Source organism: Choristoneura fumiferana, chromosome 13 (assembly GCF_025370935.1).
Source record: "Choristoneura fumiferana chromosome 13, NRCan_CFum_1, whole genome shotgun sequence".
In the NCBI taxonomy this organism is placed as follows: Eukaryota; Metazoa; Arthropoda; class Insecta; order Lepidoptera; family Tortricidae; genus Choristoneura; species Choristoneura fumiferana.
Window position 1 is genome coordinate 6,066,646 of NC_133484.1, and position 13,721 is coordinate 6,080,366.

A 13,721-nucleotide genomic window follows, 5' to 3' on the forward strand; every position below is an offset into this window, starting at 1 on the left:
TGTTAATATAACCCTGCACTTAACTTGAGGTATAAGCTTAACTTGTGCCCATATTGTCTAACGCTCTGGCGGTCGTAATCGCATTCACTGTCTCTCTATCCCGTATCCGCATCGTGTAGCAAAAAGTAGGGAAAGCGATCGCGATTCCGAGTGCGTTAGACATTAAATATCTGGTGGGCTACTACGAAATTCGAAGTTCGTGTCGTACCGTCCCTCTCGCTCTCGTATTAAATAATATTAGCGGCAGCGGGACGGCAAGATACGAAGTTCGAATTTTGCACTTCGTAGTATAGGGCCTGATGTATGTAAATGTAAGCAACCTTCATCTATATCAGGCTCGTAGAGTAGGATTTTTTGAGATGTTCCGATCTCGTTAACATTCCACCTGTCGAACGAAACCGTTGTATTCTATTATGTCCTCAAGTGCATACTTCTCAGTTTAAAATTAACGAACATGTAAGATAAAATAGCTCATTGAAATAACGACTTTATTATTTACAACAGAGTTTATTTTAAATAAAACTTTGTTGGCTGATAATATTTTTCAAAATTGAATGCCTCGTGGAAAAGTATTACCTGCGAACGTGTATTTATTTAAATGCACGTTTTTCTCTAGACAATTAAGTCGTTATTTCAGTGAACTATTTTATTTTATCTTTCCGTTCATTTTTAAACTGAGGATTATGCGGTTGAGGGCACAATATAATACAATGGCTTTGTTCGAAAGGTGGGATGTTAACGAGATCGGGATATCTCAAAAAAATCCTACTATACTTCATAAACTTCACCTTCACCTTCCCTAGCCAATAGGAAAACCAGTATAACTTCTATTCATTCTCCATACATCAGTGCTTATCGACATGAACCAGACCTGTATTTTTATTAAATTCTTACATATTATAGAATCATAACATTTTGAAAGAGCATTGGCCCGTATTTCAAATTCTGATGATAACTAATTGTTACTTGTCATATTTAGGAAATATGGATCGGAGGCCTTATTGCTTAACGTAATATGAATAACAATTGTTTTCACTGCTTATTTCTGTCACAAGATATAGGATGATGGTAGAAAGAGACGGCGAGTGCGATCGCGAGCGCCGCTACGATAAACAATATGGCCTCAGGTCTAAATGACTCAGCACTACCTGTTTATATTTGATTCTGTCGTTTGCACACAAAATAAATAAGCACTAGGTATTTAAAAGTTTACACGTTTATACCATCATGCTTTAGATTATCCACTTGAATACTTGTTCTACTGCTAAGTTCGAAATTCAAAGTTCGTATCAACCGTCCCTCTCACTCTCCTATTAAAAATATTTAGCGTGAGCGAAACGGACTACGGCCTAGGTCCGCGGTTATTGTCACGATATGGTATCAAACTGAGATTAGAATACGATAGAGCATATAATGTCGTTTTCGAATTAACACAAGACAATACATTGTGGTAGAGTGTACAGATAAAATATACAAATACTTAGTTCAGTACAAAGAAGTTCTAAAGTTCGGGGAAAAATAATCATCAAAAATATAGTAGGTACCTACTGAAATAAAATACAAATATTGTAATTATTATATTTAGGAATACCCCATTTAGTACTTTGCCTCAATTCCTATTTTGTATAATACCAATGAGTTTAATTTTACAAAACAAATTACACAGTATTTACCAAGAATAGAGTTCTAATGTTGTAGCGACTGATTATGACAAAGCATACTTTGTAATAGTTATTTATGCAACTGTATCGTAATAGGGGTCCTTAAAACACAAACAGTGTGGTTTTATGAAACAAGGCGTAGCCGAGTTTCATAATAGGGTCACATGAGTGTTTTAAGGCCTAATTACGTACAGTTGCATATAATATTTTATCTACATCCATATATTAATTCCTCTATCATGTGTTCAAGAACCATTGAGAATGAACTGCATTAACGAGAACTAGATAGGTATGTCTGCCCCACGAGCTGCGCGCGCGACGACCTGCTGCTGCTCGTGCGCGCGGCGCGCAAGCCCCGGTGCTGTAATGACGTATGAAATCTCATAACGATACAGATATCTGTATCGTAATGACCATTACGATACTGCCGTGTCCATAATAGAATCCAATGTCGTAATGCTGGTCATTATCTATGGTTTTCGAACGCATAAAGGATTTACTATATGGGTGTAGATAAATCTATTATCTATCTACATTATAGTACTGTTGTGCTAGCGGTACTTTCGAATTGTATTCTAATCTCGGTTTGTTAATACGGTGCAGTGGATAATCTTTAAGGTCTCTACTTACGACACCGTATTATACCATGACCGTAATAGGCACGTGTCAGGCAAAAATATATTCTTTGTGCTGAAAAGTATGAGACTATGCCCACTAGCACGTTTCTTAACCAACCGTCGCCGTCGCGTGCCATGCACGGAGCGTCTACAACGGTGCCGAGCCGATACGCTTCTTATCGGTATGACACGCCGTTGACATGTTGTAGTCCGAGTCGCGTTACATTACGTGCCTGATACGTTTCTATACGGTCATGATATGATACGGTCTAGTGGGTAGAGACCTTTATACTGCAGTATCTTCCATCTGGAGTGTACCACAGACAGAGCAATGCAAAAATTCACTTAAAGTTGATCTGCGCGTATCTCGACGCCGAGTCAGCCCGTCTCCACTTGAGCCAGGCCTTCATCTGAGGGTCGGAGCGGTCGCCTCTAGCCTCCAGTTGTTGGTAGTACGCCTCCCGTATTATTCGGAACGCGTCCACGCTCCTGTACGGCAGTTTAGTTATGGGATCTATGTAGCGCGCTGGTCTCCTGTTACAAGTAACAACAGATTTAAAATTGGGTAGTTGGGGCGATTATTTGAGCGTTTCAACCGTGCCCAGAAAAATGAGGCGGTTGAAACGCAAGAATAATCGCCCATTGAGCAAAAAATATATATTTAGGTAGTCCGTCGGTTAGGTTGTTAGTAAATATTGGACACTTTTTTCCTTTGTCAATACATTAAAAGTACATTGTGTCTTAAGGGCGGTAAACAAGGAATTACGAACGAGAGTCTAGTAGAAGCCCGAAGTCGAAGACTGAGAGCTTTAATGAGTCGATTTTGAAGATATAGCCAGTTACAGCTCCGCGCGACGGCACGCTTTGCGACACTTTTTAGCACGGTATGACGTCACGACAAATAATTTAAGCAATAATGGTTGATACCATCACCTAAAATGTAGTTTTAAGACACAAAGGGAAAAAAACACTTTTTAGCTCCGAATACTAGCTAATATCACTAGTATTATAAATGCGAAAGTTTGTAAGTCTGTTTGTTTGTTACCTCATCACACCTAAGCCGCTAAACCGATTTAGATGAAATACAGATAGTTTGAGTCCCGGGAAGGATATGGGATAGTTTTTATCCCAGAAAATTGCATAGATCCCGAGGGATAGCGATAAACGAAATTCTACGGGGACTGCCAGTCAACAGCGACTTTTTAATCAATCACGGTTAATAATAGCAGAAAGATAAGATTATGGGGTATCTAGTTAGGTACCCGTATAAACTTACTTGGTGACAGCACAGAGCATCTCCGGCCGTCGTTTCGGCTGAGCCATTTTATAGCAAGCGTTGAAAGCTTTATTTTTGATGTCATTATGAAAGGTAAGTAACGTTCTTTCGTAGAACAGTTTCGGTTTAACATTCAGTACTCTTGGTGGCTTCGGTTTTTCTTCTTTACTGAAAAATTTAACATAAAAATTGTAATCCTATAAAATTATAAATGCGAAAGTTTGAATGTGTGTGCGTGCATGCGGGTGTTACACTTTTGCGATGAATTTGGATGAAATTTGGTATGCATATAGCCAGATTTCAGGACACAGAATCTTGACGGTTGAGTCGACTATAAATAATAATATGAAATTTGGCACCGGTATTTACTTACCGCTTATATACAACGTTAATGAAGACCGCGACGTAAATTGTTAGGAAGTCCCATGCGAACTATGTCAAATTCAGAAATTTCGATTTATCTATCAAACGCATTTATAACAAACGTACAAAACGGTGGATAAAAGCTACAAAATGTAGATAAATAAAGTCTGTTCGTCGTAAGTTAATAAAATCAGGTGTACAAATGAAGCCCGCTAATTATTTTTACCAATAATTAATTTATAGCATTTATTAACTGTATAAAACAGAAAACAACACACGTACATCCAAACGACACACTTGAAACGCACTCTAAACGAAAGGCCGCCGCATCCGCTCGCTAACCCAATCGCAATTGACAACAACTACGTTCCTCATGCCAGGAAAAAACAGTTTGCGATGATTAAGCGACAGTCGCAATTCAGAGACGTAATTTGGCAACTCTCGGTGAACCTAACAGACCATAGATTTAGATAGACTAATCTTACTCACACGACATCGTTCAAAATGATCTCGTCGTCTGGTCCTATGATGTCTATTTCCATCCTTTGGGTCACGAGTTTCTCTGCTTCATCCTTTTCAACCTCGGGTTTTGGTTCTTCTGGTATCACCTCTTCCATGCTTACGTCACAGGGCGTTGTTATAACTGGTAATAATAAATTAAACAATATTCTGACTAGCGAATCGTGGCAGCATGAAATGGCGGTAAATTAAAAAATATAATTGGCAACACATTCCACAGATAAAAAATATTTGTCGCAAATACGTAACACGGGGCACACACATGCGTGCGAACACTCTTAAATTGTTCAAATGAAATGAAAAAAAAAACCGGGTAAGTGCGAGTCGCACTCGCGCACGAAGGGTTCCGTACCATTATCTATACAACATTAGACACTATATTATAACCTTTTTTTCAGGAAAAAAATTACGTTTGCTGTATGGGAGCCCCACTTAAATATTTATTTTATTCTGTTTTTAGTATTTGTTATTATAGCGGCAACAGAAATATATCATGTGTGAAAATTTAAACTATCTAGCTATCACGGTGCATGAGATACAGCCTTGCGACAGACACACGGACAGTGGAGTCGTAGTAAGAGTGTCCCGGTTTTAAGGGAACCCTAATTAACGAAAAGAGGCAACATGGATTTTATTCCTAAAAACATTGCTTCTCAGATGACCCGCTTGCTCGTTTACCTCTCTCTCACAATATCAAAAAAATTGTAAAGGCTACCACCATGTCCACCATACTAATAATAGCTAAACAAAAATTGAGAGAAAATGAACCACCAACCTTCTTCACTTTTAATAATGTCACTCAACGTGATTTCTGGTACAGCAGTATCTTGTTCATCAGACGGAATTGGGACAGCAAATGAGTGGTACCTGTAATTTAATACAGTACATGTAATCAAATAAACCCATATCATTTTAAAAGTATGTATGATCGAGGATTAATATGTGTAATACATAGAATTTCATACTGCAATAAGGTGCAAAAATGTATCCGATTAATAAATAAAATGCTAAAGTTTGTAAGTCTGTTTGTTTGTTTGAAAACAAAAACCTTACCACGTCTAAACCTCTGAACCGATTTAGATGAAATTCGGCACACACAGACACAGACAGAGAGTTCGGGACAGATAATTTAAGCCCTGGGGAAAGACATAGGATAGTTTTTATCCCGGAAAATAGCATAGTTTCCTCGATAGCGTTACACGAATTATACGCGGATGGAATCGCGGGCAACAGCTAGTATTGAATATTTTCTCCCTGCTGGCCGGCAACAATGTAATAAAATTATCAAAACCCATAGATTCATAGTTCCAATGTTGAATACTTACTTAATAACAGGACCTGTTATAGTCTTCTTAGTAGGCCTCACTTTTTTTCTTTCAAGCTCAATTTGTTCAAATCGTTCTGTAAATAAAAAAAATTAAAATGTTTTTTACAACGACACTAAGAAGAATTACTCGGTATATCAAAACCATACAGAGCAAGAAATGCATGCATGTCAAAATGTATGGAACTGCCAACCCTAATTCAGGGTTAAGGATGAACAGTTATAACGAATATTATATGTCGCAGTCTCGCAGTACAGAAGACTTCGTAACACAGATGGCTGTTGGGGCCTCCTTATTTGCCTCCTTATGTTTTTTCCAAGAGCTTGTGCACACTAGCGTTTTTGCCGGCGGTTGCACGGCGGCCGCGATGCTGGCGGCAAATAATCGCGGAGGTACCGCAGCGTATTCGCCGCGTGCGCGCCGCATTCCCGCTCCGCGGAAAAACCGCCGGCAAAAACGCTAGTGTGCACAAGCTCTAAGTGCGTGCTGAAAGTAGCTGAGTGGTGCAAGGTTACATAGTGAGGGGCATGTAGGTACTCTGCTGGCGAGGGTAATTAAATAAAGAGTCTACATCAAAATATTTTCATTAAAAAGGTATATACAAAAATTGCTCATTAAAAAGGTAATAGATAGATAACATAAGTAAAAATAAACAATAAAACATACCTAAACTTTTCAGGTTCTCCTGTTCCGTAATAAGAGCCTCTTCCAGAAGTTCTTCTTGGGATGGCATCTTTTCTTCCACTTTTTTAACCTTTTTCTTTTTTAACTCGGACCTTATCTTGATCCTTTGTTGTGTTTCTAATGACTTAACTGCTGTGCTTTTTCTGATTGATTTCCGACCTAAAAGTTAATTTCATCAATATAAATAATCTAACAAATATTGTCGGCAACAAAGCGAAGAAGGACATAACCACTACATTTAGTTGATGTTGGGCAAATAAATGACATGACCCTCCTTAAAGGAGCGGCCATACCGCTGCTTAAAAACGGTGACGGTACGTTGTCAGCCTCATGGGTGCTCCCTCATTTTCCCTACGCAAGGGACATATTAAAAAGTGGTATATGCAATGGCTTTGTCAGATGCTGGCTCTGAGAGCCAACAATTGACCTGGCCATTGTGCATGGGGACCAAACCACCAAGAACTTCTCAAGTCTGAGTTCCAAGCACATTCCAACAACAAATGGGACAAGTCTTCTACCTTCTGGCTCCCAAGCAAGTTGTCATGACTGGTGCTAAATCAACAACCACAACCACTCTGTGAAGAGTATAGCAACATAAAAGAGGACAGTAGCATTGCATATTCATCAAAAAAAAAGAACATACCAATTGAGTCATTGAGTGATTGGTCAAAATCTTCAGTCTTTTCGGGCTTGGGTTTCTCTGGTTTGTCTTCTTTTACCTTCTTGACTACCTCTTTCTTAGGTTTATCAGCTGCTGCCGCTTTTCTTCTTTTGGGGTCCTAGAAGATTATTAAGTTTTCCAGGGATTATTGAGGGTGATCATTTATCATGTAAAACAATTTTTAACACTCCCAACCCTCCTTAATTATGTAAAAAAAACTTAGACTCTAATGAATCCTCTATCAATCTTACGTGAGATAAAAATTGAAAGTGGATTCATGTTTAGCAGAATTGCAGAGTAAAAGTAGCAAAAATGTTTGCTTAATTTTTACCCGACTGCACAAAGGAGGGCTATGTTTTGTGATCTTATGTAAGTACAATCTAGACCCCTTCTCACCTCCACAAACAAACCAATTTAGAAAAGTTGAAAACCTCCTAATCCTAACATACATTCAATATCCTCAAAACTGCTGATCTGATTTTTATCATAATATAATAAATAGTCGATGGCCCAAATGTGATTTCAACCGAATACGAATTTCGGCCGAACTTCGGTATAATAACCTGCCTCTAGTAAAATTTTCAAATACAAGTAGATAAGATAGATAAGAGATTGTTAAATTAGATAGTTGAATACACTCTTTAATGATTAAAAATACATAGTTAGTGTCTCAATGTTTATTTACTGAAAATTGTGAGCCAAGAACTTTTTTTAAATCCAATTTGTGATTGTAATCAAGATGTTTAATAAAGGAATAAATACAAAGTTTGTCATTTTTGTTGCATACTTTACTGATATGACATTCATCTTATCTATTAAGTAATTTCAGTTGAAAAGTAGCCAAATTTTATTTTAGTTTTAGTTAATTTTTTCTAGTGCCAAATGTTCGGCATTTAAACCGAATTTCGGCCAAATGCCGAAGTTTGGCTCAAGCTGCCGAAATTTGGTTAAGCCAAATGTAAAACGAATTTCGGCCTAAGCACATAAAAAAACCGCAATCAATATTGGTCTATTAGTTTAAAAGCTACTATGCCACAGACAGACATTGGCATCAAAATTATAACAGCCCTCTTTTTGTGTTGGGGGTTAAACATAAGGCTTGTTTGACCAATCCATACTTTATTATTATAAATGCAAAAGTGTGTGTGTTTGTCTGTCTTTCACGTCGAAACGGAACAACAGATGTAAGTGATTTTTACCATAGAGATATTTTACGGGCCGGAGAGTGGTGATGGCTACTTTTTATCCTGGAAAAATGTACAGTTCCCGAGGGAACAGAGTGTGATAACCGAATTCATGCGGGCAAAAATAAAAACAAATACTGTTTAGACAGGCCTTTGTACCCAGAGACTAGGTTTCTGTATAATGGAGAGAGTAATAATTATGTACCTATCTGAAGCTCCTCATGAGGCTAACAACACACACACATTTATTGGTGTACTAAAGCCTTGTTAAAATATAAGACTAAAACAAACTTACCTTGTATGCTTTAGTTCCAATAGCTCTTTTTCTCTTTTCATCAACTTCCTGGTCAGAAACAGGATCATCATTCTCGTCAATGTCAAAATCAGAGTCTACAATGTCATCGGCTTCTTTCTCTTCGCTAAAACAAAGCAGTTTTAAGTAATTACATTTTATTTTTCATGTTACGAACTTATAACATACAGAAGAAAGCAATAGATACTGAGATAGTTTGGATACAAGACAAATACCAACAAAACATGGGAACAGTGCAAATACTTCAATTATTTAGTTACACTGGTTAGTATATATCATATTAGTGACTAAACATTGGTAGGTACACATATTAACTCATTTCACTACTAATCTCTCTTGCTGGGAGAAATTAAATATGAGACCGCAAGAATCTGAAGAAAGCTGTTTTGTTTACAACCTGTTTGAGGTTATATTGATAAAACAAATGTTTGCTTGAGATTTTAACATAATACAACTAGTGTTTTTGTACTGCTTACACATAGTCATTGTCTTCTGCAGTCTCCTGAAATCCTCCGTAAGTTGTTTTATAAAAATCGTCCTCTTCCTCTTCGTCAAGCAACTTTGCCATTCGATTTCCAGCATTAGCACGCTTTTCCCGTTGAGCCATAGTGATAAATATTTGTTTAAAAGCTTAACTACGATGTTTCAAGTCAACAAAATAGCGATGTAGTGATCCAATTAGCCAAAAATTTCATTTCACGGAAGCACGATAAGCGAAACTACCCTGATCTGAACACTACAATAACGACAAATTGATTATGATTGACACTATTTGACACTGACATTGACTTGACACTAGGTAAGCGTCAATTTATTTTTCTAATTTTGCATTTCGTTTAGTTTCGTCCTATAAGCTACGACACGTAAAAAAGTCAGCTTAAGGGGCTGTTTCACTAGCGCTACAAATGCTTCTTATTCTTTTAATTATAAATAGTTGTGCAGTACAAAAACAGTTAACTTCCGTTAATTAACCAAATTTATGGTTAGCTACCGATAAAATGCAGTTATTAACGGTTAAGTAATTATCCGACTGCGACAACGAAAAAGAGTAAATAATATATTATATTTTTTCATTGTGTAGTCAACTCCTAGGTGAAGTGAAAAGTCGGTACCGGAAGGAAAAGATTTCATTTTAGATTTTATAAATCATTTTTAAAGAGACTGACTAATTATTTTTTGGTTGTCCATACCACACTATGCCAGTATAGAATAGACAGAGCGAATGTGTGAGCGAGATAGCATGACAGCACAGCGGCCGCCCTTTACAGATACATCGCGGCGTCTAGCGCTAGCGGTGGAATTTAACCATAATAAGCATAAAATGCGGTTAAATAACCGTTAATAATGAAAAATGCATTTTTAACCGCTTGGTTAAAATCATTAATAGCCGGCTTCGCATCTAAACTATGCATCTATAGACACGAGCCCCGCAGGACTGGGGGGCTACTACGAAATTCGAAGTTCGTATCGTACCGTCTCTCTCACTCTCGTATTAAATAATATATTAAGCGTCAGCGGGTATACGGCAAGATACGAAGTTCGAATTAAGTATTATTATTATTATTATAACTCCATACTATAACAGGTATTAAAATCTTAAATAAAATAAAAAACCGGCCAAGAGCGTGTCGGATACGCCCGAAATAGGGTTCCGTAGCCATAAGGAAAAAATTAAGTAATATTTTTTAAGTATTTCGTATTTTGTAAGGAATATTCTAAGTTTAGGTATATTTTATACCTTAGGCTGCTATTTACTCTTAAACTACTAATAATTGTCAAGCAAACTTAGCCGTTAAAGTTTTCGTTGAAAGTTTGATATATACTTACTACCATCCTGAACGGGGGCGCTCAATTTTAATGAAAATTTACACTTTAAAGTTGAATATTTTGCAAACAAATCACTGAATCGAAAATCGTTTTAGCAACCTCCTAATGGATTTACAAGACCTATCCAACGATACCCCGCACTACAAGATTGGATGAGAAAAAAAATCACCCCCACTTTACTATAGGTACAGAACTGTAAAAAATATTTTTTTTTATTTTGTTATTGTTTTATAATTTTATCGGCATAGTTTACATATATATTCGTGCAAAATTCCAGCTTTCTACCACTGATGGTCCCTGAGCAAAGCCGCGGACCGACAGACTGACAGACATGGCGAAAATAATATACTACATTTTGGCTACGGAACCCTAAAAAGAAAAAATCTTAGGATCGGATAAAAGAAAATTATAATTTAAGGTCAAATTTGCACTAAGCATAAGAAACAATGCAAAGCGTCGCGTTGAAAACCCGACGTGGTACTAATAAGCTCGATTTTACTTAGCATTCAGCACCCAAAAGTCTAAAATTTAAAAGCCGATCCGAACGGTCCGAGGGTTACCGACGGTGCTGGCTGAAAATCAGCGCTGGGGTGTTTTAAACGCTTCAGCATTATGCTGAGCCAGTGTCCGATTCACAACCGCAATGACACATAGTACCTTTGTGTTTCGAAAACACAAACTGAGACATGGATGCACAGAAAAACCAGAAAAAGAGACCAGCGCTGGAAAACGAACCCAGGTCCTCAGCAATCCGTGCTGCGTGCTATAACCCCTACACCACCGCTGGACAGGAATCTAGACACGAATTTTTCCTATGCATAGATATCTCAGGTTGCTTATTTCTACTACGCTACTTATGCAGCAGTGTATACTTATACCTATCGTCTCTTTTTCTGGTTTTTCTGTGCATCCATGTCTCAGTTTGTATTTTCGATATGGTTTCACGGGATACCCGTAAAAGTAACAAGTTTGGAGTTGAATTAAAAAAAAACAAAAAGACTCCAAAAAACCAATCATACCTTGGTGTTGTTTTTTTTGTACCCAATAATATTTTTGTCTTGTGTTGTGAATAAATGTACTTTCTTTCTTTACTAGGGTAGGTTTAGCAACTATCTAGGTGTAGGTTTATTTGTAGTATTGGTGCAACGTGAGGCCTGATCATTCAACATTACCTTTATTTTACGCATATTAACACTTCTAAGTATTTATACATTTTGTAACCAGTGACCACAGCCTGAGCAGCTGTCCGTCACGCACAATTTTAGTCTTACAATAACACTACAATATTGAGTTGCCGATTCACGAACCTAGCACGGTATCTAGTCGAGCGAGCGCGCGAAACCAATTTCATTTTAAGGGTATTTCAACATTTTATATATACCTACGAGAGCCTGAACCAACATCATACCTACCATTTATTTTAAAGAAGAAACCTACGCCTAACCTATACACAAACATATTAATACATTCACTCTTAATTACTTCTTCATTTCTAAGTATTTCCCAAGATACATTTTGTAACCAGTAACAATAGACCACAGCATAATTTATTTTCCTAATAATTCGGGTAACAGTGGAGCAGCTGGCAACACAATCCGTCACGCACACTAGCATCCTTGCAAATTGTCTTACACCGTTCTTACGCACACTACAATATTGAGTTGCCGCATTCACGAACCTTTTGTTTTTAGGTAGCACTAGCACGGTATCTAGTCGAGCGAGCGCGCGAAACCAATCATTCATCTAAGTCTAAGGGTATCGGTTTCATTTCATACATTTTATATATACCTAGTGCCATCCACGAAGACACATGATTTTGTCAAAATTAGCCTTTAATGACATTGTAATAAGAACCACGGAACGCGTTATCGTGAATGACTACCTACCTTTACCTACTTGACTTATGTTGTGTCGCATCACAAGAGAGAGAGAGAGAGAGACAGCGAGAATTACAACACAAAACGACAGATAAATGTGAATGTGGCTTTATTGGGTGACACTATTTACCGGACGTACAATACCGACATGATATTTTGTGTACACGCCCCATACACGCCCATAGAAACTTGTCAGTTTGACACCAGTTTGTATGGACGTGTACTTACACTAAATATCGGGCCGGTATTTCCATGTCGGTATTGTCCGAGCCGGTAAATAGTGTCACCCGCTTGGTTCATAGTTGTGTCAATGAAGGTTTTCACAGAGGTGAAATATTGCTAGATGGCGTTAGTATCGTGAGTTCCGTTTGACATTTGCTTACGATTGGCTCATTTAGTTACCTATTTAACCAATCACGAACAAACGTCAAACGGACCTTACCATACTAACGCCATCTAGCGATATTTCGCCTCTGCGAAAACCCTCATTGAACGGATTTATGGTGGTTACACAGTCTCATCTCATCTGTGGGTAGTTTATCTATCACACTACCGCCGTATCCCGCTGCGGTATGCGGAACGATGAAAAGCCCCAAATTGTTCCTTCGCAGCAGGAACAGGGCGCAGTATCCCCACACGTAGATGCATATGCATGCAAAATAATCTTGAACAGTTATCAAACGCAAAAAAAAACATTTCAAAAAACTATTATAGTTTTTTTTTTTATTTTAACTTAAATTTTGCCTCTTCTGAACTTTGGTCAAGTTCTGAACCACTAAAAATGACCACTTAAGCTTAGTTACTTAGCTTAAAAACATGTCCATTTATTAATGGACAAAGTACACTACAAATAGCGTTAAGCTACTTACCTAACTACTACATAATACTACCACGACCACCCTATCTAAGTTGAGGTGCAAACTGGATCAGAATACACTGGTTGAATCCAACAGCTAGATATGCAAAACTAAACAAATAGAAACAAATTAAAATCTTTTTAGTCAAAAATTAATGAAATACTGAAATCCTCCTCTAAATTGAAATTCGAAATTTCTTCTTCGGTTCCTCCGACAGTTATACGAGGTAACACTAATTTTAAGTTTAATTACATATAAAACATGCATAGGTACCATCAGCCAAATAAGTGGTCTATCAATTTTTAAACAAGTTCCTATCAAAAATGAATATGTCGCTGAAGTCGAACTTTCAAGTTGACAGACACGTCTATTGGCATTGTTGTTTTGTGAAATGCAAACGATTATCAACTTTAGGGTGGTAGACCACATATTTGGCTGATGTACATAAGTACCTATCCAAAACTTTATGTATTTAGAATTCAGAAAAAATCTTCTGGGATTAAACATTACATGGAGATGGTAGTCAAATATGCGATGGAGAAAAATAAAACGGTTAA

General features: G+C 37.5%; 1 protein-coding gene across 1 annotated transcript; it reads right to left on the bottom strand.

The window, feature by feature from the left end:
* Positions 1 to 861: 861 nt before the first annotated feature.
* YL-1 (Vacuolar protein sorting-associated protein YL-1) lies at positions 862 to 9,382 on the bottom strand. Its single transcript, XM_074096123.1, has 9 exons — positions 9,080 to 9,382; positions 8,586 to 8,709; positions 7,089 to 7,224; positions 6,428 to 6,604; positions 5,762 to 5,837; positions 5,212 to 5,303; positions 4,407 to 4,560; positions 3,555 to 3,722; positions 862 to 2,812 (listed from the first exon to the last, which is right to left on the bottom strand). Exons 1-9 carry the CDS (start codon positions 9,208 to 9,210, stop codon positions 2,620 to 2,622), a joined length of 1,251 nt encoding a protein of 416 aa, XP_073952224.1. The 5' UTR covers positions 9,211 to 9,382; the 3' UTR covers positions 862 to 2,619.
* Between the last annotated feature and the right edge of the window lie 4,339 nt (positions 9,383 to 13,721).